The following is a 22,772-nucleotide window of genomic DNA, read 5'->3' as shown; positions in this document are numbered from 1 at the left end:
AGGTGCCGCCAGCCCGCCTGGGCTCATTTTTCACTGCCTTCATCCCAGGGTTTGCGAGTCACAGATGGTGTTGAATTAAACAACACTAATCACAACCCCGCTGTGGGGAGAGTTTCGGAGAGTTTCATTTCAAACCGGCACTGCTGCCAAAAGCCCCTTGACATGACCATGGGCAGAATTGGCCCCTCTCAAACCTCTGATGCAGCAGATTTTGGGTACACCAGCTCAGCTACCCAATGCTAGATAGACAGCTTTCTTCAAATACTAGAAAGGGTTTTGTCCTCCTATTAAGACCTCAGCTTTAGTGGAAGCCACAAAATCATAGAATGGTTGGGGTTGAAAGAAACCTTAAAGACCATCCAGATCCATCCCCCTATCATGGACAGGAAACCTTCCACAATCAAGTACATGTAGCCATTTATCCACAAAAACCGGGAAATCGAACCCCCTATCCTATTTTGCATTTCACAGAAATTAACTTTAAGCTGCTTTCCACAGATCCTGGGGTTGTTCCCCGCCAGGGCAGCACTGGAGCTTCCCCTGCTGAACTTCCCCAGGGTTCTCTCAGCTCTGTGTCCAGTCTGGCCAGGTCTCTCTGGATGGCAGCACCTCTCTGGGGTTGGTGGCAGCTCAGGGCACCCTGCCCATGGTCCAGGGCATTAATTAATGATGATGTTAAACAAAATCAGACCCAGGATTAACCCCCAGTTACTGGTCTCCAAGAAGCCTTTGTGCCACTGATCCATCAGCTTTCAGTCCACACATCTTCAGCTTCTACACCCATATCAATCTACAAAAGCTCTGCTAAGATATTTTTTTTTTTTATTATTCTCACAGGGCTGAGCCTGTCCTGAGCTATGTTGGTATCAGGCAGTGCCATGTCAGTAACAACAGCAGGTTTGGGGATTGAAATCCAGGAAAGGGCTCAGTCAATTCACTGCCTTGGGAAATAGCTGAATATAGCAATAGCATTTCTTCGGAAAACTTACAGTGGGGATGTTTTTTACACTTAAAGCCACAGGGAATATACTAAATATTCTTAAATATATATAATTGAATATATCTGTATTTTATACTTAATGGCATGACTCAGCTGGACACCAGAATCCCAGGTCATGGCTGCTGGTTGGACTCAGGGATCACCTCAGATAAATGTGTTATGCCCAAGTTCTGGGGCAGGTGTTTTCCTCTCCCCAGTAAAAGAATCCACAGGTAGGCCTTTGATTTTCCTCAGCCAGGCTTTCCTTCTGGCTCTTTCTTTCTCTTCCGTGGGCTTTGCCTGCTGTGCCTGATGCTGAGCTGCCACAGCTGCCTCCCACACCTGCTGCTCTGCTGTCAGGAGCCTGAGCCCACTGTCCCTGTGGGAGCTGTGGGGACAGAAGGGTTTTATTCTCCTGGGAGCTTCATTCCTCATCTGTGCAGCTGTGCCAGGTGTTGGTTGGATCAGCTCCAAAGAAGCTGCAGAGAGATCGATGATCTGATCCCCATCTTTGGGGCCAGGAGTGTCTTTCCCCTGACCCCTGGGAATTTTCCTTTCTCCCAGCGAGCCACAAAACTTGGGACGTACAAGACAGGGAGGAGGGATGGAGGATTTCACAGCGGGGCCATGCAAAGAGTTCTTCAGCTTGAGCCGCAGCCTTCTGGTTTCAAAGGGTGTGGAGATTTTTGTCATGGTGAGAGAATGGCTGTGCAGCCTGGCACGCCAGAGCTGTGCTGCCCACTCCCGCTGCTGCTGCAGGGGCACTTCGGCCACTGGCACCTGCCCAGGGCGCTGCTGCTGCACCTCCCTGGCCTCTGCAGAGAGCTCAGGAGTGGGGCTGGCCGCGGCTGGCTTGCTGGAGCTCTGCAGGGTGCCGATTGTTAGGAGGAACTTGTCAGGGGACATTGGACGGCTTCGGTTTCTCTGGGGCAGCTCATGCTCCAAAGTGGCTTCTGCCTCCTCTGGTGCAGGGGGAGCTGGGCCCTGTTCAGCTTCACCACCTGGAGCCAAAAACAAAGCAACACATTTGGGGTTTAGAGGCTTTCCCACACACTGCAGAGCACAGAATCAGAGAATGCCAGAGTAAGCTGAGTTGGGGCAAAGCCACAGGGATCATCCAGTGCAGCTCCTGGCCCTGCCCAGACCCCCCAACAATCCCACCCTGGGTATCCCTGGAGTGCTGTCCAAGCTCTCCTGGAGCTCTGGCAGCGTCGGTGCCCATTCCCTGGGGAGCCTGGGCAGTGCCAGCTCCCTCTGGGGGAAGGACCTTTCCCTGATCTCCAGGGTGACCCTCCATCCCAGCTCCAGCCATTCCCTGTGTCCTGTCTTTTACCAAGCAGAGCATCAGTTGGCATCTACTGGCCTGAGAAGCAGGAACCTTTTCCTAGCCCATCAGAATCTGCAATATTCAGTTTGTGGAGCTGGAGGATTTGTCATCACACTGTATTGAATATCTCTGACTAAAAACAAAATAACATCCCTGTGTTACAATTGAAAAGGTGCCTGTTTCTGTGCAGTTGCCTTTCCCAGTGATGGCAGATCCTCAATGTAGGTGTTCTCTCACTTTCTCGGGTGTTTGCAATGAATAATTCAAGCCCTGAATCAGCAGCGTTGTTTCCAAGCCCACCAGCTGTGTGAATATGAATACTACTACTGATTTCTGTCTTACTCAGTTGGAAAATGACAGTGCCTGTCTTGAAAAATGTGTTGAATTTACACCAAACCCTTGTAAAAAGACAGAAGAGATTCACAGAAGCCTAGAAAATGACAGAACCATTGAAATGGAGCAGCACATCTGCTCTTGACAACAGCAGAGTCTGACTATTGACTGGGCTGACAGCAGTGACTGCTTGGTTTGTAACTCAGTTAGGAAAAGCCAGAAAAGCAGAGGCTCAGTGTGATACTTTTGGGTCTTCCACAGCTCTTTGGTGACTTGTCCTGAGCTTGCTGCTGCTCTGCACTGGCACCTTGGCGCTTCCCCTTCCGGGGCTTCTTCTCCTTCTTCAGCACCTCTCTGTCAGCGGGTAGTGAGTAGTCCCACACCACATCCTCGAACTGGAGGAGCAGCAATCTGCTGGGGGAATTGGTCACCACCCTGGAGAAGGGAGGGAAGAGCCGTAAAAGCACAGGAATCAGACACGGCACGTCCTGCCTGAGGGGCTCCTGTGCAACACAAACCCCAGGGCCTCAACAGATCCAGGATCATCTCTCCTTGAAGGAGCAGCAGCAATTAACCCCATCAATCAGACACTGCAGATTTTAACTCGTGTTCTGTGTGAGTCTCTGGAGCTCTATTCATTCAGCTCCACGGCAAAATTAATTTTAAAATACTTAGGATGAAAATCTCCAGCCGTGGACAGAGTAGTGCTAAAGGATGGAAGTACCTAACTACAAATACCATATTGCCAGGGACATCTAAGAGTGGATTGAGGAGCTGTGCTGGTCTGGATGAGATGGAGTTCATTTCTTCCTAGCTGCCCATTTATTGCTGTGTTTTAGAGTGTGGCCAACCCAGCCTTGAAACCACAGCAGTGTTTTACTCATTTCTTGCGCAGAAGCTGGGAGCCACCTTTAGTAAGTGGTGCAAAAGTGAATGAACCTGAAAGGATTTCTCATTATTGGCCATTATAAAGAGGCTGTAGGTCAGGGAACAGGCAGAGACTGTCAGGTGTTGATTCTCTAACCTCCTAAAAATTTCTGGATTCAGCTTTACTCTTGGGTCTGTATCTTCTGCTATAGAGAAACAGGAAATTGTACATTGCTGAAGAGACTAAGGAAATCTCCTCAGCCATTATGAACTAAACCAGACTACTAAAGGAAAAACACACCATTCTTGAATTTTCAGTGTAATCTACCAAATTTGGGTCAGAGCCTGCTGGCAGCTGCTGTCACCCACCTGTTTCCTGCAACATAGAGAGCAGACACGGGGTCCCTGCTGCTGCTGGGCTCCAACACTCGGAGGCAGGTTCCAGTCAGGAAGTTGAATATCCGAATGTGTCCATCAGCACAGCCGCTGATGACTCTGAGGTACAGGAACTCCAGGGACAGAACTTCCCTGAAAACACACCAGGTGAGGGTTGGCACTTGCATGGGGCTTGCACAAGGAGAAAAGGTCCTGGGGAGAAGCAGAGCTCTGGCTGCAACCACAACCTGCACTGAGGGGCTGATCAGGACATTGCAAAGCTCTGACAGAGATCTCAGATCACTCCACGTCCAAACCAACAGCCCAGTGAATCCTTCCACTGGAAGCTGTCCCTGCCCATGGCAGGGGGTTGCAATGAGGTGATCTTTAAGGTCCCTTCCAACCCAAACCATTCTGGGATTCTGTGACTCCATGCTCCCCATAGCAACCATATGGTCGTGGCCATCTGCTGCATTTGAAATGTCAGTTTTATGTCCAGGAAAATCAGTGAAAACCGTATAATTCTCCAGTTTTCACAGTTCTAGATACAATTAAAGTTTGAGAGAATGGCATAACAGGCAGTTGTTCAGCATGAAACTGGGCCACCTCTATTCCTGCCCAGGTGAGTGACACCTGTGGCACACAGTGGGGGATCCTCGGAGTATTGGACTGTACTCTGTCTTTAGTCATCCCTAGTTGTGATACAGTGTTGTGACTTTGCATTTCAGGTTGTTCCAGGTCTTTACTGAAAATACTGCTTGTGATCATGTAGTGCCTGACAGGGCCTTTGAGACAAAGATTGGTGAAAGTGAGGCTATTTCCAATCCTCAGACTGGTAATTAAGGCATTTTCTAGTCCTGTAATGGTCACATTTTCTTTACACGTTCAGTCCACTGTTGAATACAAGTTGAAACACATCTGATTCCTACTTGGGATGGAAGAAAGCTATCAGGCATCTCCTGAATTTTCCCAGCATGCTCCATCCCAGGGCATATCCATCACTGCTCCCTGTGATGAGGTGCCACTGGTCAAAGGACAAGCAGAGAACTGGGCCTTGGTGCCTCTGTAATGTCTGTAAAGTAAAAGAAGAAGGTGCAACACTAAGAGTAATCTGGATGTAAATCTGTCTGGAGTGTGCCATGGCTTTCAGGACACCAGCCTGATATGGTTTTACAGGGTGTAATTGTACCAGCACACCCTATGGATAACTGTTTGTTTTGTAGTCACTGAAATGTTCTGGGTGCTGCTGCTGAGCTCCTGACATGGAATAACATCTCTTTTCTGTCTTTATTACATGTGATAAAGAGATGTTATTCCACCTTTGTGGTCTCCGGAATGTTGTCCCGGGAGGGAAGAGGGGGCTGCCCTGGCTGTGGGGGAAGGTGCTCAGCTGGAGCTGGGATATCTGAGATTCCTGGGCTGTCTCGCCATTTCTCCACAGGTAAAGAGCTTCCCTCCTCTCCCAGGGATGGACTGACACTGACCCTGAACACTGGATCAGGGAATTCACAGACTCAGTGCTCCCACAGCTGCCCAGCTGCTTCAGCTCCAGAATCTTCTTCTGAGAGCAAGGTTCCTGGTTTGGGCTGACTCCTGGTGCCTCCAGCCCCAGGTTGTGAAGCTCTCCTATCACCTCCCCAGGTTCAGGAGGTTTCTATGGAGCAGAGATGAACAAATCTACATAGAGCAAGCAGTGATGGGGAGGAGGCAAATTACACCCTGTGTTAAAATCAGCAGTGTCTGAAAACTGGCTGCAAGTCAGTTTTTAAATTATCTGCAGTTTCCTTGATTGGTTTAGGCTGCTTTGGGGGTTGTTTAGGGGTATTTGGTGGGTTTTTTTTAGAAAGCCTTTGGCAAATGCAAAAAACTCTGATGAATTAGAAGAGAGTTTTGACCATTTAGCACAGAATTATCCACCCAAGAGGAAGCTCACCTTGATCAGAGCCCCTGTCTCAGCACTCCAGACCTTCACCAGCCCTCGGTGACCCCCACTGACCACATGGGTCCCGTCCATCCTCACTGCCCACACAGGGCTATTGTGCATCAGAGTCCTGAGACAATTCCCACTTTTCAGGCTCCACACTGTTGGGGCAAAAGGGAGGAGAATTAAAAGCACATCTGCCCCAATTATGAGTTTTGGGAGTACAACATGCATTCAGAAATACTGGTGGATTACTGTCACACCTTGTACCTGCAGCTCTGTAAGGAGCTGACTGTTGGCTTAAAAAGCATATTTGCATGGCTGTCATAAAGTTCCTTTACCTTTAAGAAAGTTAAAGTTGCTGGGGTCTCCTGGGAGTCTTTTCTCTTGACCAATTATCGGTCATTGCTGAGAATTGACAGCAGTTTTAGCCATTGAAAAGTAGAATCAACTTGTGAACCCCACCTTAAAGTGTACACCCAGAAGTCTGTAGTGCTTCTTTGTTTCCTGGTTGTGAAGAGTGGCGGAGCTCCGGCTGGCCTCCCGTTCTCTGCCCAGGCCATGCGGCCTGGGTGGGGAGCCGGGCTGAGCCTGCCGTTCTCCCGGCCGGGAGATGGGGACCGGCGGGGGCTTGCCCCGGGCTGAGCCGGGCCAGGCCGGTTCCTGGCTTAGCTGCAGGTTTTGCTGTAATAGAATTTACTAGGAAACTGCCGAGTAAAGAAAAAAAGCTCTGGACCTGCGGCAGGCTGAGACAGCACCTACACTGCAGAGCAGCCATGAAGAATCTTCTATCAAAGACAGCTTCAGCTGCTGCTCCGGCAGAAATCACAGAACCATCTACAAAGCCTGGGCAAGATTTTAACTCTTTCTTATCCAGATGAAACTTGCAGATTAATCTTTTCATCCAGAAAGAGAAAAGGAAAGGAATCAACATGAAAAGAGACTTTATAAACTACTAGTGGCAAGAAAGAAAAGAGACTTCAAGAAAGGTAGAAAATTAAGGAGATGCTTTAATTAAGCTGAAATATCTTTCTGTTAAAACTATGAAAATGGACAATGAAGTCTTGAGAAAAACCCCTTTAATTCATAATAAAGTATGGAGAGGAATAAGGTGTTCAAAGTGTAAATTTAAGTAATAAGTGAAGTAATTGTGGTATAGTGAAGTGCTGAGAAATTTGAAGCCTTGAGAGGCAATGAGAAAAACTGTTTCTTAGTGAAGCTCACAGAAGCAGATGAAGAATACTTTTTTGCCTTTGACTAACTTATCTTTAAAAATGCTATCTTCAAACTCATGACCCATAACACATTTTCAGAGTGATGTGGAATGGGAGGGGTGGGCTTTAATAACAGTAGCTCTGAGCAGCTGATATCAGAGAAACGAGAAACTATAACAAAAATAGTTTTCTTGTGACAAACTCCATAAATTAACAGAAAGGAACTTCTGTTTCTCTACAGAAATTGAGGAAAAGACTATGGAAAGAATTAGAACTGTTTAAACCATCAAAATTATACAGTTTTTGTCTCTGTTGTCATGTAAACAAAAGAATAGTGAGCAGTGAGAAATGAAAAGGTTTTTTCTAAAAGTTTATTCTGGTGTTCTTATTCTTGTAGTTTGTCAATAAACTCTTCTTTATTCCTTTTAAGTTTTATGCCTGGTTTGCTCTTATTTTAATCCATATCTCACAGCAGAAAAATAATAATTCTTCTTTCCCCCTTGTTTGTTAATTACTGGTTCAAAACCACGACAATGGCAAAACATTTAAATGTGAAGTCCAGAAAAAGCACATCTTTTTCACGTTTATTTTATAAGGAAACCTCTAGCAAAGCTGAAGGTTAATACCACTTGCCCAAGAGTTGGGATGGCATTATAGCCATTAATTCTGAATAAATTCACAAAACCATTAATTCCGAATAAAAGCAGAAATAATGAGAATTTAGACCCTGACACAATCAGAGACTCTGTGTGCATGTGTCCCCAGCTTAGGCCTTTGTGGAAACACCCTCTGACTCACAGCCTTCCTTCCACCCTATTCCTGTGTCCCACTGCCCCAGCTCCCTGCCCTCTGCCCCTTGTCCTGCAGTGATTCTCTCTGGCTGGGAGCTGCCAGGGCTGCCTCTCACCTTTCACCATCCCATCCCCAGCTCCGGACACAACGTGCTCCTGGTGGGAGTCCAGGCAGGTGACTGTGGCGTAGTGACCCGTGAAGGTTCTCACACAGGCACCGCTGTGAATATTCCAGCACCTACAGAGCGCCAACCCAAGAAAGGAGAAACCAGATGGACTCTGAGACTCCTTCCATGTGATTCCATTATTATTTCCTGTTTAATGTGCCCAACTCTGCTCCCACACCCCAGGTTAAAATCAGGAGCTGTTCCACTGAGGTGTCGAGAAATCGCAGCGATCAAGTCAGGCTTAGCATTAAGATTTTACCCCTACCCTTCCCTTTGCCCTGGTTTTGCCAGGGGCTGGGTGTCCCAGGCATGGCCCCAGCTCACCTGAAGCTGAGGTCGAAGCTGGTGCTGCTGAGCAGGAGCCCCTTGTCCTCGCGGAGGCACAGAGCTCGGACGGGCCCAGCGCGGTGCAGCAGCAGCGGCACGCGCTTCCCTGCTGGCACTCGGAGCAGCCTCACGCCTCTGCTGCCAGCGGCCACCCAGTCCCCACCTCTGTAGTGGGTTCTCCTTCTCCTGTCGCGTCTGGACAGAAGCAGCACTGGGGTGAGCTTGGGCCAGCATTTCCCTGTGTTTAACTGAGCAGGGTGGGCAGCACTCCAGGGGGGAATCCTTCGCAGGGCACCACCACAGTCCCAAAATCTGCACATCCCCCTTTGGATCAGGGTGGACAGAGGGGTGAGGGCTCCTCCCAGCCCCATATCCCTTGGGATACACCATGGATCCCTAACCCTTACTCCTGTAAAAACAGCTTATCTTGGTATCTTTACTTAAAACATGGAAATTTCTTAACACTGACACTGAGGGACCCTTCTCCAGCCATCCAGAAGAATCACAGGGAAGGGAACAGCTTTCCTAAAGCTGCTCTTGGCCCCACAGCTGGGCACTCTACTCACTGCTCCATGAGCACATGGGTCTTGTAGGGGCCACAGAAGACATTCCTCTCTTCCATCTCTATCTTTTGAGTTTTCAGTTCTCGATAAGCCTCGTGCAGACTGAATTCCTCTGTCTGATGGCAAGAGAAATAAGGAAAAGTAACTCAGGGAGGCAGGAATGCAGCATTATTCCATAGCACTGAAGATGTCAGCTCTAGGGATGAACCCAGTGCAGACCCAGAGTGTTGGTAAGGAAAACCAGCAAGACCCTGCTTAGTCCAGGGTTGTTTCCAGGCTGTGTTCTGTGGCATAAATGGAAACCCTGAGAGCTGCACCCTTTATTCTGTGGGGAGCAGGCCCCTGGGCCCAGGATTGTGCCATGACTGGGGACACACAGGGATGAGGCAGAAGTTCAGGAATGCCTGCTGAACTCCCTCCCATGTGAGAAGGTGCTGAGCAAGCCTTGGTCTCTATGAACTGCTCACGATGGGGCAATCCAAAAGCAGGAGTGGGAAAGAGCAAAGCAATTCCAAATTCACTGTGCTCTCTTCCAAGAGCTGTCCTCTCTCCTCCCCAAACCCCGACATGCAGCATTGGTGGAAGGCAAATAGCCTCCAACAAACCTTCGATTTATGTCTCTTGGTCTGCTCCTTGACCTTCACTTCAACGACCTCACCCTCATCATTTAACTGGGGAATTTGCACATCGACTCTTTTAGCATAGTTTGGAATGGCTTTTCTAGGACACAACTCCTGGAATAAACCAACAGAGACAACAGTTACTGCAGAGCCCAGGCACACAGGCTGCTCCTCTCCTCAGGATCCTGAGGTTCCCTGCAAAGCTGAGCTGCACACACTGGCTTGTTGTTGAGACCTGGCTTACATTTAGCACTTTATCTACCTAAGGTTTAACTTCTGGTGAAAAAATAATTCCTTTTTATTATTTTTTTCAAAAATCTATACTTAATCCTTTAATAAGCAGCAAAAGTTTGAGCTCATCTCATCTTTGGCAGGCACTCAGTTGATTCAGAATTCAAACTCACTGAGATGCGAGGCTCTCAAAACACCTTGGTCAACACTCAGGATTCATTTTTAGCCTGTGAAAGCTCTCCTGAAGCCTTTTTTGAAGGCCAGCACAGAGCTGAGATTCTGTGCTCCCTTCACAACCCAAAGCAGCAGAGGCTTCAGGCTGTCTCTTGGGGGAGACTCCTTCACACCTTGCTGGGTCTGTGGCAGGTCCTGCTGGCCAGGAGTTCTGCATTCCTGTGTACCAACCTCCGCCCTCAGCTCCTCACAGACACCTGGCATGTCCCTTGCCCTGTGTGGAGCGAGTGAAGCTCAATCCTGAGCTGCCTTGGGAGCAGTTGTAACTCTGCCCAGCCTTCACTATCTGTGGAAATTTTCATTGTGAACTCCGCTTTCTTGAAGAATGTTTGGATCCATTTTTAGAGTCACAAGCTCTCTAAAGGAGAGTAAAAACCCTTCTCTGGTGCTTCCTTGTGACATTGTGAAATGTCACCTGGCTTTGCTCTGCAGCTGGAAGTGGAAGGGACATGGCAGAGTTGGGGTCAGCCTCTGGTACAGGAATTTCCATTTAACAGCTTGGGCAGCAACAAAAGCCCCTCTTTTAGACATGCATCATAATGGCAGGAGCCCAGGTGTCCCACCTGCAACTGCAGGAGGTCCTTCTGCACTGTGCTCTGACACTCCTGGTCCTCCCGGACCTGCCTGACCAGGAATTCCCAGTGACCATTCACAGCAGAACAGGCATCCAGGGATTTTTGATCCAAAAGCCCTGGGAAGTTAAAGGGAGAGGTTGGCTAATCCCCACTGGAGACCATCCCTTACCCTTGGGGGAAACCACTGGAAAATCAGAACAGCTTTACCCAGGATGGACATGGACAGCTGAAACGGCAGGATGCGAGTGAAATCCTTGGGCTGGCTGACATCGGAGTGTGACTGGAGAGACGCAGGAACCATAGTGGCACCTGCATCAGCTAAGGACAAAGGTGAGCTGTCCCCTGCATTGGGACCTTCCTGGCAGGGCACTCAGTGTTGTGGGGCCAATAGCTTGGCACCGCCAAAGGTACCGGTACCGGCACCCCCAGTGACACCCCCACCGGTACCGGTACCGGCACCCCCAGTGACACCCCCACTGGTACAGTACCGACACCCCCAGTGACACCCCACCGGTACCGGTACTGTCACCCCCACCGGCACCCCACCAGCACCGGTACTGCCCCCGCCACCGCCCGGCGACAGTTACCGTAATATCCAACCGCCGCCGTAATGCTGCTAAGAGCCGCGCAGCCCGCGGGCACAGCCCCTCGGCAGGCGGCGCCGGCGGTCGTGCGGGGGATGGGGGATGTCGAGGGGATGGGGGATGTCGAGGGTTTGGGGATGTCGAGTGTTTGGGGGATGTCGAGAGTTTGGGGATGTCGAGGGGATGGGAGATATCGAGGGGATGGGGATGTCGAGGGTTTGGGGATGTCGAGGGGATGGGAGATATCGAGGGGATGGGGATGTCGAGGGTTTGGGGATGTCGAGGGGATGGGGATGTTGAGGGGATGGGGATGTCGAGGGTTTGGGGATGTCGAGGGTTTGGGGGATGTCGAGGGGATGGGGGATGTCGAGGGTTTGGGAGATGTCGAGGGGATGGGGGATATCGAGGGGATGGGGATGTCGAGGGTTTGGGGGATGTCGAGGGTTTGGGAGATGTCGAGGGGATGGGGGATATCGAGGGGATGGGGATGTTGAGGGTTTGGGTTATGTCGAGGGGATGGGAGATATCGAGGGGATGGGGATGTCGAGGGGATGGGGATGTCGAGGGTTTGGGGATGTCGAGGGGATGGGAGATATCGAGGGGATGGGGATGTTGAGGGGATGGGGATGTCGAGGGGATGGGGGATGGCAGGGTGATGGCAGGTGCCAGGGGATGTTGAGGGATGTCGGGGTGCCGGGGAATTTTGGGGGATATTGGGGGATGTTGGGATATGTTGAGGGATGTCAGGGGATGTTGGGGGGTGCCAGAGCATGCCGGCAGCCCCTCCACAGTCAGGGCAGGGCACCATGCCAGCCCCGGGCTGGGCAGTGACACAAATGGGCATGGAATGCCCCACGGAACGCCCCGGGAAGAGGAGCACAGGTGGCCTTTGGACGCCGGTGTTTGGTTTTAGACACAGAAGCCCAGAGGTCACCCAGGGCACAGTGCTGACCCAGGGCTTCAGGTAGAGAGGCTGAGCAAAGGCTTCATTTTCTGATGGTTATCTTTATTGCAGAACTCTCTGAATCCTTCACCAAATGGAGGGAGCCCCCGCCCAGCCCAGGAGCCCCAGGAAGCCATGCCATGAGGACCTCAAGCAGCATGGATAGGGATGGGGGAGGAAAAGCAGTGCCACCCGCCTCGTGCTCCTGGGATGGGCAGGGAAGGGCTGGGAGCGGGTTGCTCATGGAGCTGGTTGCAGAGATGCCTGTTATCACAGTTCTCAGAGGAGAAACTCCAAGCCCAAACTGTCCCTGCTGTGGTGGCTGTGGCTGTGCCCTCATGGTCACAGGGCTCGCTCTGGGGTGGGGATGGAGGCACCTGGAAGAGCCTTTCCTTGTCCCACTCTCCCAGCTTAAGAGGACACCGAGCGTGGGACAGCGAAGAACTTGCACGGGATTGCCTTCCTCTCAATCTCGAGCCACAGGGAGAATAAATCCAGCTCCCTGTGCTCCATGGCCAGTTGGAAGGTGAATCTCTGCAACAGCGTGGTGAGGAACAGGAAGAGCTCGATGCGGGCCAGCGCCTCCCCAGGGCACATCCGCTTCCCTGGGCACAGAGAGAGGGGTGACACCGCTGGGGAGCCACAGGGCAGGAGGGTGGGCGGGCAGCCCGCGGTGAGGTAGCACTGTGCTGGCACTGGGTGTCTGTGCTTGGGGAGCACTGACCTGCTGAGAACGCCATGAAGGCCTCGCGCTTCCTGAACTCGCCCTTTTCATCCAAGAAGTGTGTGGGGTCCAGTTTTCCAGGGTTCTCCCACTGGGTTGGATCCGAATGCACAGAGGTAAGTACCGGAATAACAGGAGTGCCCTGTAGGAGAGGGATGGGGCAGGCATGTGAGAAGGGACGTCAGGACCACGACACAGGCTCTGCTGGAGTGGATTAGTCCAGGGGGAGCATCCAGGGACACGGGGGAGGCTGGGTGGACGCCCCAATACCCAAGCAGGTTCCCATGTGGAGGCAGCCTGGAATGGTGGCTCTGTGCCACTGGGACAACTGACGTGAGGGTCTGCTGTCCCTCTGGTCCTGCCAGTCTCTGTGCACCTCATGAGACACAAATTACTGAGTTACTCCCGTGAAACTGCCCCAAAACCAAAGGCAGGAGATGTTCCCTCAGGATGGATTTTGCACACAATGCCTGTGGTCAAACCAGGAGAGGTGGCTGTCCCTGAGTCTGCTGAGGGGTGGTGGGGTCTGGCCTGGCCCCACCCCAGCGTGGGCTCGTGCTCTGGCCCCGCAGCCCTGCACAGCTCCATGGTGGGAAGAGCTGTTTTCCAGGATGGGCAAGGGAGCGACACGGGGTGTGGGCAGGACAAGCAGTGACATTCACCTGCCTCTGCTCCCCTTTGAAGCGTCATTGCTGCTGAGGATTGGGAAAGAGCCGGGACCTTCAGATGTGTGCAAACAGTCCAGGGACAAAGGCAAATGTCGGTCAAACCCCGCTGGTGACAGAGGATCCGGGGCCAGCCTGTGCCATACCTTGGGGATGGAGTAGCCCCTGAACAGGACGTCCTGCGTCGTCATGCGCGGGAAGTTCTCGATGCGCATCTTGTGGTAGCGCTGCAGCTCGTGGATCACAGCATTGGTGTAGGGCATCCGCAGCTTGTCCTCTGTGCTGGGGGCACGGCCAGTGCCCACTACGGCATCAATCTCCTCCTGGACCTTGGCTGGGGACAGCAGGGGGGGCTGGGTGCTGCTGTGCAACCTCCCCAGAGTTTCTTACTGGCCTCCACAGACACTTATCCCAAACCCTGGGATGAGCTAGAGGGGCAGCAACCTGGCCTAATCCCTTGTAGAGCCCAGAACAGAGCCTCTGTCCTCATCCCTCCCTGCATCAGGCAAGCTCAGAGCATCTCCCACAGGCCAGTTCAGGGCCATCTGCACAGGCAGGGATGGGGCACAGGGAGAAGCACCTGGATCCCCTGGCCTGTGGGAATCCGTCTAATGGCTCCCATCCTTGGGTGACCTCACAGGATGATCTGGGTCTGCCCCCCAATGAGACCCTCCAGGCCTGGAACCCTCTTCCCTGTGAGCACCCCAGGCACAGGAGCAGCTGTGTCTTGCTGTCGTACCTTGGATGTGGGGGTGCTTTGCCAGCATCAGCAGGAAGAACACCAGGGTGTTGCCGGTTGTCACTGTGCCGGCGCCGAACAGGTTGAACACTGACATGATCAGGTCTTCATGGCCGTACATGGTCTCTGGGCTGCCCTTCTCCTGCAAGAAGGTGTGGTGGGGTGGGGTTCAGTGCTGTCTGGCTGATGCTCCAGACTGCAGCCAGGCTGGAGGGCAGCCCCCCTCTACCTTCTCTGCTCTCATAAGGAAACAGTCGATGTAGTCCCGGGGGCAGCTGGAGTCCAGAGTCAGGTGGTGGAACTGCACCTTCTCCCGGATGTGGTCCTTCAGCTTCTGGCAGTCAGCCAGGACTTTCTTGTGAGGTCCCGGGAGCCGGTCCATGATGCTGGGAAAGGTGTTGTACACCTGTGTGGGGACAGGGCACAGCAGGGCTCAGGTTCCTGCTTTGTCCCACCAGAGCCAGGGAGCTTCCTCAGCCCCCTAGGGCAGCAGGCAGAGGGTGCTGAGCACACCAGGCTCCCACCTTGGCGAGGGGGGACAGGAAGAAGCTGACGTAGTTCCCAATGGTGTTGATCAGCTCCAGGAAAGCCGCATCGCTGTAGCTGTAGCGGCTGCCGAAGACCACGGAGCAGATCACGTTGGCAACCGCGTATCTGAACATGATCATTGGCTCAAAGGCATTGCCTGCAGCCACAGGAGGTGAGAAAAGCATCCAAAAGTTACCAGTTATTTATCTGCTTCAAGACAAAGAACACCCCTTCCCCCTTGCTCCGAGGCCCTGATTTTGAAGCCCCTGATTCTGGCTGATCTGCTGGGCCTGACAGCCACAGCAAAGAGCCCTCCTGAGCCGTGGGCTCCTCCATCCTTCTCCCAGCCCCTAAAGCCTGCCCATAGCTTGGGCTGAGGGAAGTGCAGGCATCTGCAGGAAGCCCCAGGAGATGTGTGGGCACTGGCAGGGTATTGTTGGAGGGGAGGAAATCACCCTGATAACCCTGGGTCACTGGGACAGTGTCCTAGCTGTGCATTCCCAGGCCCGCACAGTTCTGTTCCCTATTCCTGTTCCCCTTCAGGGAATGAAGCACCAGTTCAGAGCAGGATCTCCCTGCTGGCCCTTCAGCTGTGGCTGCAGCACATCCCTGCAGCCCCTGGCTGGGGTAGGGCTGGATCTCAGCCCTTCCCTGCAGGGGTCACCCACACCAGGCCCTGCAAACAGCTCTGGGGCCACCCATGTCCCATGGGTCTCTTGTGTGTCCTCTGCCTGTCACAGGGCCAGCAAGGATAGGACCACATCACCTCTGAGCTTTGCCAGCAGCTCCACCAGGTGCTGAGCCTCCTGCTGCACCTTCTGGGACATGGAGCTCTTCCCCATCCCGAAGTCCCGCAGGGTGCTGAGTGTGAACCTCCGCAGCTCCCGCCACTTCTTCTCATTGTTGGAGAGAAATCCTGGAGGGACACGGAGAAGATCAGCCCCTGGCCACCCTGCTGCTCCCCAGGAGTGGGAACTCTGGTCAGAGCCAGGCTGAGGAGCAACAGGGCAATAAACCAAGGAACAGTGCAGGTGTGCAGTGTCCATGAAAGGATGAAGATCTTTGCAGTGACTCAGAACAAAGCTGGAACTGCCTAACTGGAATTAATACTGTCCTTGACAAGGGGGTTAGGAGTTGAAAGGTCTTGAAGAGTGGGAAATGAGTGTTGGAGGTCTTGGGTGCTGAGCTCTTCCTTAGACTCAGGCGTGGCCATCTGCTCACCCAGAGATCCAGGAGAGATCCAGGCACTCACCGTAGTCTTTGGAGAGATGCTTCAGGGCAGGGATCTCGGGTCTGCCCCCAAACTCCTCAGAGTGTCCCACCAGGGCATCCTTCACCGCCTCGTACCCACAGAGCACCACCACTGGCTTCAGCCCCAGCCACACAGTGAAGATCGGGCCATAGGTGCTGCTGAGCTGGGGGGACAAGCAGCTCTGTGAGCCAGGGTCCCACACCAGTTCATTCACTCCATTTCACTCACTGGGACGTGAGCCCACAGCATGGTGAATGCCCAGCAGGGAGGGGAAGTGCCTCCCTCAAAGCTGTGACCTCATCCCGCTCCCTGTCCCTGTCCGTGGGAGTTTTATTCCAGTGACACTTTGGGGGGTTCAGAGCACCATCTCTGGGAAGTAACTCTGGACAGCGGCAGCGCTGTAGAGGGTGCAGGGGCACTGTCACCACATGAGTCCCTTACAGGGAGGAAAAGGCTTCGATAACAGGGTTGAGTCTGCCCCCAGCAGAAGGGATTTAAGCAATTCCTCCCATAGAGCAAGAGATGAGGGAGGGGAGAAGAGAAAAGAAAGGTAGGAAGAGTCACCTGTGGGATTCCCCTTTTATTTTGGCATGGGACTTTCCCACTGTCTGTCCTGCTGGGGCTGCCAATGAGTCCAGCACAGCCACTTGTCCCTTACCTTCTCATAGTGCCTGTAGAGGGGCAGGACATCTTTCTGCCACAGGTTACCCAGGATGGGCCATGGGGCTGGGCCAGGAGGCAGTTGGCTCCTCTTCGTGTCACTCCTCCAGACCAGGAGCCACAGGATGGACAAGAGGAGGAGGAGGGTGACAAGTATCCCAGCAAATCCAGCATCCATCCTCACCGTGCTGCCGAGCAGGGAAAGAAACAAAGGAATTCTGGGGAGGAGGCTGAGCAGAGAGCAGAGCAGAGCCCAAAGCTGTTGTGTCTGCCCTGCCTGAGCACAAAGGGCTCCGGGCTGCTCAGGGACCCAGAGGCGCTGCTTTGTCCCGATCGGGCACTCCTGTCCCCACTGTGTGACAGAGCTGTCCTGGGCACTGGCAGTCCTGTGAGAGCCCACGGGAGCACTGGGGAGACTGTCTGGTGACTGTCCCCTGCCCGTGCTGCTGAGTCACCTTTGCTCTGTGCTCCCTTGTGGTGGCACACACAGAGGAAGATGTCACTGTCACTGTCCTGGCCAAGCCTTTCATGTCCCCTCCAGTCACTGCCCTGCCGGTCCCTGCCATGCTCACCAGGGCAATGACCCAGGAGGGGATGTTCTCACAAACAGACAGTTTGCAATGGGGGCACTGTGCCTGGCCACACACCTGTGGGCTAACAATGTTCCATCAAACTCCTTTCTGATGGAAATTGGCTCAGAAAATAGAAAAAAACCACTTTTTTTCTGGTATCTTTTGGGGTTCCTCTTGGGCTTTGGAGGAAAATCAGCCCAAGGTGTTGTGGTTGTTGCAGGTGTGGGTTAACTCCTCCCTGGGCTACTCCAATGTGCATCTTGCTCTGAGCACCTGCACATCTGGCTGCACACGAGCACATCTGGCACGGGCACAGCCACCCCACTTCTGGTCAAGAGCGCTCACAGCTTGGCTGAGCAAGCTGGGCACAGGCCAGCTTCCAGGAAAAGATGGGATTCCTCCTGGAGGAGAAGAGGGATGAGGTTCAGGTCCATGCTGGTCCTCGCAGAGGAAGGAGCCCCTCAGCAGAGGGAATTCAGTGGTGCTGGCAGAGAGGAGCCTGCCCTGCACCACTGCCCTGGAGCAGAGCATCTCCCAGAACAGCCACGGGTTGAGGCTTCCCCAGGCTTTGGGGAGCTCCCCCAGCCTCTGTGCCCTCCTCACACCCTTCCCACCCAAGCCGTTTCCAGCTGATTTCCAGATCCCAGTGTGGGCATGGAACAAAGCTACCCCCATGGGTTCCCCTGATCCCTGCTCAGCTCAGTGCTGACGCTGACACTAAGGCAATTAATGTTATCCTAATGCCACTTTCCCATCGGCATCCTGAGCCCTCCGAGGTGCTCTGCTCCCCCAGGGCCTCATCCCTGTGGAATGGAGGATATGTAAACACCTCTGCAGCACATTCCAGGCTCTCCCCTCTCCCCTCTGCCAGCCCAGGCTGAGGCAGCCCTGGCAGCCACTTGCCATGAGGCCCAGACCAGTTAATGACTGAGCTGGGGGTATTTTTGGTTGCTCTCAATAATGCAGCAGCACTGGCTGAGCAGAGCCTGGCTGTAATTACAGGGCTAGTGTCATTTTTCATCACTGTCGCCCTGCTGGCTGTGAGGGAGCTCCACAGCAGCATGATGCCAACACCCCTATCACAGCCCTGGCATCATTTCTGGGGTTTGCTGTGGGGTGCCTGCAGAAAATACAGTTGTGTGCACTGTTAACCAACCCCTGGTGTGAGGGACAGGCACAGTGGGATTTGTCCCTGCAGTAAAGCGTTGTTTGTGTGGTCCCAGGTCTTTGACCTGGCGGGACAGAGGCAAAGCAGTGGCCAATAGGGCATCCTCGGTGCCCAGTGAGGAGCCAGAAGCCAGCCAGTGGCCACCTCAGGGTCACCAGAGATCCGTGTGACATCAGCAGTGCTGTGGTGGTGAAGCGCTGGAGCTGTGCTGGGTGCTGCCTGGGGATGGAAGCCACCGGAGCATTGTGGCCCCAGCTCTGGTACAGCCCTGGGCACTGAGCAGGGCTCCGGGCTTTGCTCCCTATGGGTCCAGCACCATATGGGTGCACCCTCTGGGGCTCAGCACGGCAGCGCTGGGCCCTTCCTTCATCTGCCTCTATGTCCCAGCTGAACCAGGCAGCCACTTTGGCCAGGCTTTCCAAGGCATGCTCGGCCCATGAGCAGCACAACGCTTTCCCATGGCCAGCACGTTTCTCCTGGTTCCTGAAACACCTCAGAGGTCTCTGGGAGCCCTGGGGACAGCTGGGGTGGGATCTGCTGTGGGTGTGAGAGGCAGCCAGGTGGTTCTGTGTCCACTCTTCCCAAGCAGGAAGATGTAATTCAAGAGGAAGAAGAAGCAATCCTCAGTTGCCCTCAATAAATATCATCAAACACTGGCTCTTGGTCCAGCAGCAGCAGGTGATCTGTACAGGGGTGGCAAAGCAGGGCAGAGCACAATCCCGGCCTTGGGTACAAATGTGGGAAGGGTAATGGTTAATCAGGGACAGCCAGCCTTCGTCTGGATCCTTCCGTGGCTGGGAAACAAGAGCCAGGCTCTATGCCCGTTAATCAGAGCGCACAGAAGGCAGAGGAAGGCAGCTCTGTCTGCAGCTCCTGCAGGATCCATCCTGCCCCAGAGCCATGCACATCATAGGCAGGATTCCCCGAGGTCCTGACCCCGCTGTGAGGACAGGCAGATCGCAGAGATCCATTAATACTTGGGAATGCGCCGCTGGAACAGGGCCTGCTCTGTGGGCATGGCCCCTGTGCCGCCCCAAGCACCAGAGAGCAGTGGGAGCCCGTCCCAGCCCAGGGAGCCATCCCCTCACTGCCTCCAGGATGATCAAATATGAGGATATAATTAAACTTTCCAATAGTATTTTGATTCCTGAGCCCCCCCTGCTTCCCCTGTTGCCCATCTGAGGGGTATCGGGGGTGAGGAGTGGCTCTGGGCGGTTTGCTGTGCCAGGCATTGCCCATAGAGCCTGCAGTAATTAATTGCTTAATTAGCCAGCATTCATTCATTTATCCCTCACATAATGCCCTGGACAGCGAGGCTGGCTGCAGCAGGGGGCTGGTGGTGGGTCTGGATTATGGGTGCAATTCCAGGAAAGGAGCCTGCAGCTCTCCCTGAACCCTCACTCCTCACAGGTCCAGGGCCCTGCTCCCACTTCCCCATAAACATGGCTCTAGTCCTAAACAATGTTTGGAGAGGGCAAATGTTGCACCATGTTCATGGAAAATGAGCCGAGCCTTGCAATGCTCCCCTTTTCCCAGTGGTGAGATGGATCCCAGCAGGATGTCAGGGAAAATCATCCAAAGGATGTGAAGTACATGGGATTTCTTAGAACAGCTGCACTGCCCTGAAACCTTCCCGTCCTGCTGTTCACCTTCCTGTGATAATTACGGAGAGGAGAAAAAATCCCCCCCTTCTCTTCCTCTGCTGCCTTGCAAACACCCCACGTCCCTACCCAGAAGCAGCGCTCCTCTGCTCCCCGTTTGTGCATTTATCACATCCATAAACCTCACTGAAATGCGTCCATTCCATGGAGAGGGGAAATCAGCACTCCACGCAGCGGAGGTGACGCTCAAGCCCCCCGAGCTGGAGCGGGGCACCCACGGCGGAGCCAGGCTGGAGACCTGGCTCTGGCACCGTGTCCCTGCCCGTGGCACCGGGGCCGGGTGGGAAGTGCCAGCACCTCCTCTGCGTCTCTGCAGGCGCTGCCAGCTCCAGGCCTGCAGCCCCCGGAGGGCAGAGCGGGCTCGGTGGACCTTGTCCCTGCAAACCACCCTCGGGACTCGGCGCGGGGACAACAGGCTCTGCCCCTCCTCCTCATCGGCCAGGTCCCCTCTCGAGGGGAATTTAACCCCTGGGCGCTGTGCGGCGGGGGGATCCCTGCGGGAGCGGCGGGCACAGCCCCGAGCAGCAGCGTCAGCCCTGTCCCGGGCAGGAGGGACAGCTCCGGTGCCATATGGCACCCGCTGGGACGGGCACCGCCGGGCCAGGTGACAGATGGCAGGTGGAGCAGGGCTGCTCCTCCCGGCCGCACAGCCGTGCCAGGCGCAGCGGCCCATTCCAGCCGGGAGAGGTGGATGCAGACGGGGGGGATGCTGCAGGCCCCGGGCAGCGAGCCCTGCTGCCGGGGAATTCGCTCCTGCCCGGTGCAGGGCTATTCACACTGCACGGGGACTGAAACACGGAGTGCACAGCCCGGCGCCTCCTGGGGCTTGGGAATGGGAGATGGATGGGATGGGATGGGATGGGATGGGATGGGATGGGATGGGATGGGATGGGATGGGATGGGATGGGATGGGATGGGATGGGATGGGATGGGATGGGATGGGATGGGATGGGATGGGATGGGATGGGATGGGATGGGATGGGATGGAATCCTGCCGAGGTTGAAGGCTTGTGCTCCAGCACAGCTCAGAAGGACAGAGCAGGGGTTTGCTGTTGGTCACTTGTCCACACCAGCCCAGGGACAAGGGGTGGGAGCAGCTCCCTGGCCGCGCCCCCTGCTCCCCTCCTCCCTTTCCCTGTTTTCCTGCTGCAGGGATTGCACAGACACCGCTTCCATCCCGCCGTTCATTATCTCTGTCTCCTGGAACAGCAAACAGGGAAATGTGATTAAAGCCCTGTCGCAGGGAGCTTATCAGCCTGTGGGAAGGCCATGAGCTCCCTCCTGCAAGGAGAGCATCCCTGGTGTGGCCGGGGTGTCCTGTGACTCCTGCTGCCTTCAGCCCACGGTGGGATGTGACCTCTGCAGGTCGCGGGCAGGAGGGAGGCTGTGGGGCAGGAGAGAGGATGTGGGACAGGAGTGAGGATGTGGGGCAGGAGGGAGGATGTGGGGCAGGAGGGAGGATGTGGGGCAGGAGTGAGGCTGTGGGGCAGGAGGAGCCTGTGCTGCACCTGCACCTGCTCCCATCATCGCTGCTCTGTCAGATGTCTCGCCACTGCATTGGGCTGCTCTGACATTAATTGGCTTTGACCCATCTGGGCCGACGCTATCAGATCTTGGAGCCGCCCCGAGGTGCTGGGGTGGACGGGAGGGACAGCGCTGTCACCGTGTGAAGGAGGGCGGGTCAGAGCCGGCGGCGTCAGGCTTTCACACTGACCTTATTGGCAGCACTGCTCTGGTGAAGGCGAAGAACATCCGCCCTGACAGGGTGTTTTGGAGCTGCCGCTGGGCCAGGAGAAGCTGGGTGCTGTTACTGTGTGCCACAGGGATTTTCCGGGTGTTGTCCGTGAGTGTCACCCTTCCTGCGCCCATGGAAGGAGCCTCTTGCTGGCACCATGGTGGGAATAACAGCTCTGAGCTGTGCAGCTCCTTGTCCCTCTTCAAAGGAGCCAGAATTCCCTATCTCCACCCCCAGACACCACATAAAATATCTGCTTTTTCCGTCCCGCAGTAATGGTACCATTTAGAATGGAAAAACGGGGAGAGGAAGTGCTGAGCCTGCACCAGCTGATGCCAGAGGAGATGCCAGGAGCTGCCTGGCTGTAAAACATTCCCAGATCCTGAGAGAGACTGGGGATGTGGTGCAACAACAGCATCACCGGGAGGAGAGGGCGCCCTAGGCGCCGTCTCAGGAAAAAAGCCCACACTGGGCATCATCAGAGGTTTTGGGTTCCTGCAGCGGGAGCCCAGATCCCTCACCCCCACCTCTCTGTATTCCGGTGCTCGGGCTGTAAAAATCCTGGGGCTACTTCCTAGCCCATTTTTCAGCTGGGAAAAGGGACAGGACAAGGGCTGCGGGGCTGCAAAGGAGCAGAAACTTTGCGGGATCCAAGAGTGAGCGCGGCTCTCCTGAGCCGGCTCTGGCAGGGTGGAACACGGACAGGGGGAAAAGGGCCGGGAGCCGGGGATATGCGAGCAGAGCTCCCAGCCCAGCTCAGGGACTGCCCTGGGGCACTCTGCTCATGGCTGGCAGCGGCACTCTCAGCCCTGCGAGCGCGGCTCCCATCGCCCCCGCGGGTCGGGTCCACATCCAGGACAGGGGAACTGGGATGGGGAAGATGCGCCTGTCCTCAGGGAGCGCCAAGGGGCGTTTCCTAAGCAGGTTTCACATCCTCGGGAGGATCGGTAGATTCTGTTTATTCCACACCAAGATGCTCCAGAGCAATTAAATCAATCTAGTGCCCTTCAAATAGAG

The 22,772-nt window shown here is 54.3% G+C and overlaps 2 protein-coding genes and 1 long non-coding RNA gene across 4 annotated transcripts; 1 reads left to right on the top strand and 2 right to left on the bottom strand.

Moving 5' to 3' along the window:
• Positions 1-816: 816 nt before the first annotated feature.
• Positions 817-11,001, bottom strand: LOC131585964 (F-box/WD repeat-containing protein 10-like). Of its 2 annotated transcripts, none has more exons than XM_058852653.1 (11): positions 10,732-11,001; positions 10,513-10,640; positions 9,470-9,598; positions 8,868-8,980; positions 8,299-8,496; positions 7,924-8,045; positions 5,815-5,963; positions 4,811-4,953; positions 3,876-4,094; positions 2,884-3,074; positions 817-1,980 (listed from the first exon to the last, which is right to left on the bottom strand). In XM_058852653.1, the coding sequence occupies exons 1-11, from the start codon at positions 10,823-10,825 to the stop codon at positions 1,145-1,147; spliced, it is 2,322 nt and encodes a 773-aa protein (XP_058708636.1). In that variant the 5' UTR covers positions 10,826-11,001; the 3' UTR covers positions 817-1,144. The 2 variants fall into 2 exon arrangements, with proteins under 2 accessions (XP_058708636.1, XP_058708637.1); XM_058852654.1 differs by having other exon boundaries at positions 818-1,980; positions 3,876-4,034.
• A 1,092-nt stretch (positions 11,002-12,093) lies between these two features.
• On the bottom strand, positions 12,094-17,099 carry LOC131585954 (cytochrome P450 2C5-like). Its single transcript, XM_058852638.1, has 9 exons — positions 16,618-17,099; positions 15,960-16,122; positions 15,474-15,623; positions 14,704-14,864; positions 14,409-14,585; positions 14,180-14,321; positions 13,587-13,774; positions 12,776-12,917; positions 12,094-12,656 (listed from the first exon to the last, which is right to left on the bottom strand). Exons 1-9 carry the CDS (start codon positions 16,795-16,797, stop codon positions 12,463-12,465), a joined length of 1,497 nt encoding a protein of 498 aa, XP_058708621.1. The 5' UTR covers positions 16,798-17,099; the 3' UTR covers positions 12,094-12,462.
• A 3,391-nt stretch (positions 17,100-20,490) lies between these two features.
• On the top strand, positions 20,491-22,771 carry LOC131585956 (uncharacterized). Its single transcript, XR_009279067.1, has 3 exons — positions 20,491-20,624; positions 21,746-21,863; positions 22,029-22,771. It is a non-coding gene; the product is annotated as an uncharacterized LOC131585956 (long non-coding RNA).
• Position 22,772: the final 1 nt, after the last annotated feature.

The sequence above is a fragment of the Poecile atricapillus genome, chromosome 17 (assembly GCF_030490865.1).
Source record: "Poecile atricapillus isolate bPoeAtr1 chromosome 17, bPoeAtr1.hap1, whole genome shotgun sequence".
NCBI lineage: Eukaryota > Metazoa > Chordata > Aves > Passeriformes > Paridae > Poecile > Poecile atricapillus.
The sequence above is the reverse complement of the archived record's forward strand: the minus strand, read 5'-3'. Positions and strand labels throughout refer to the sequence as shown.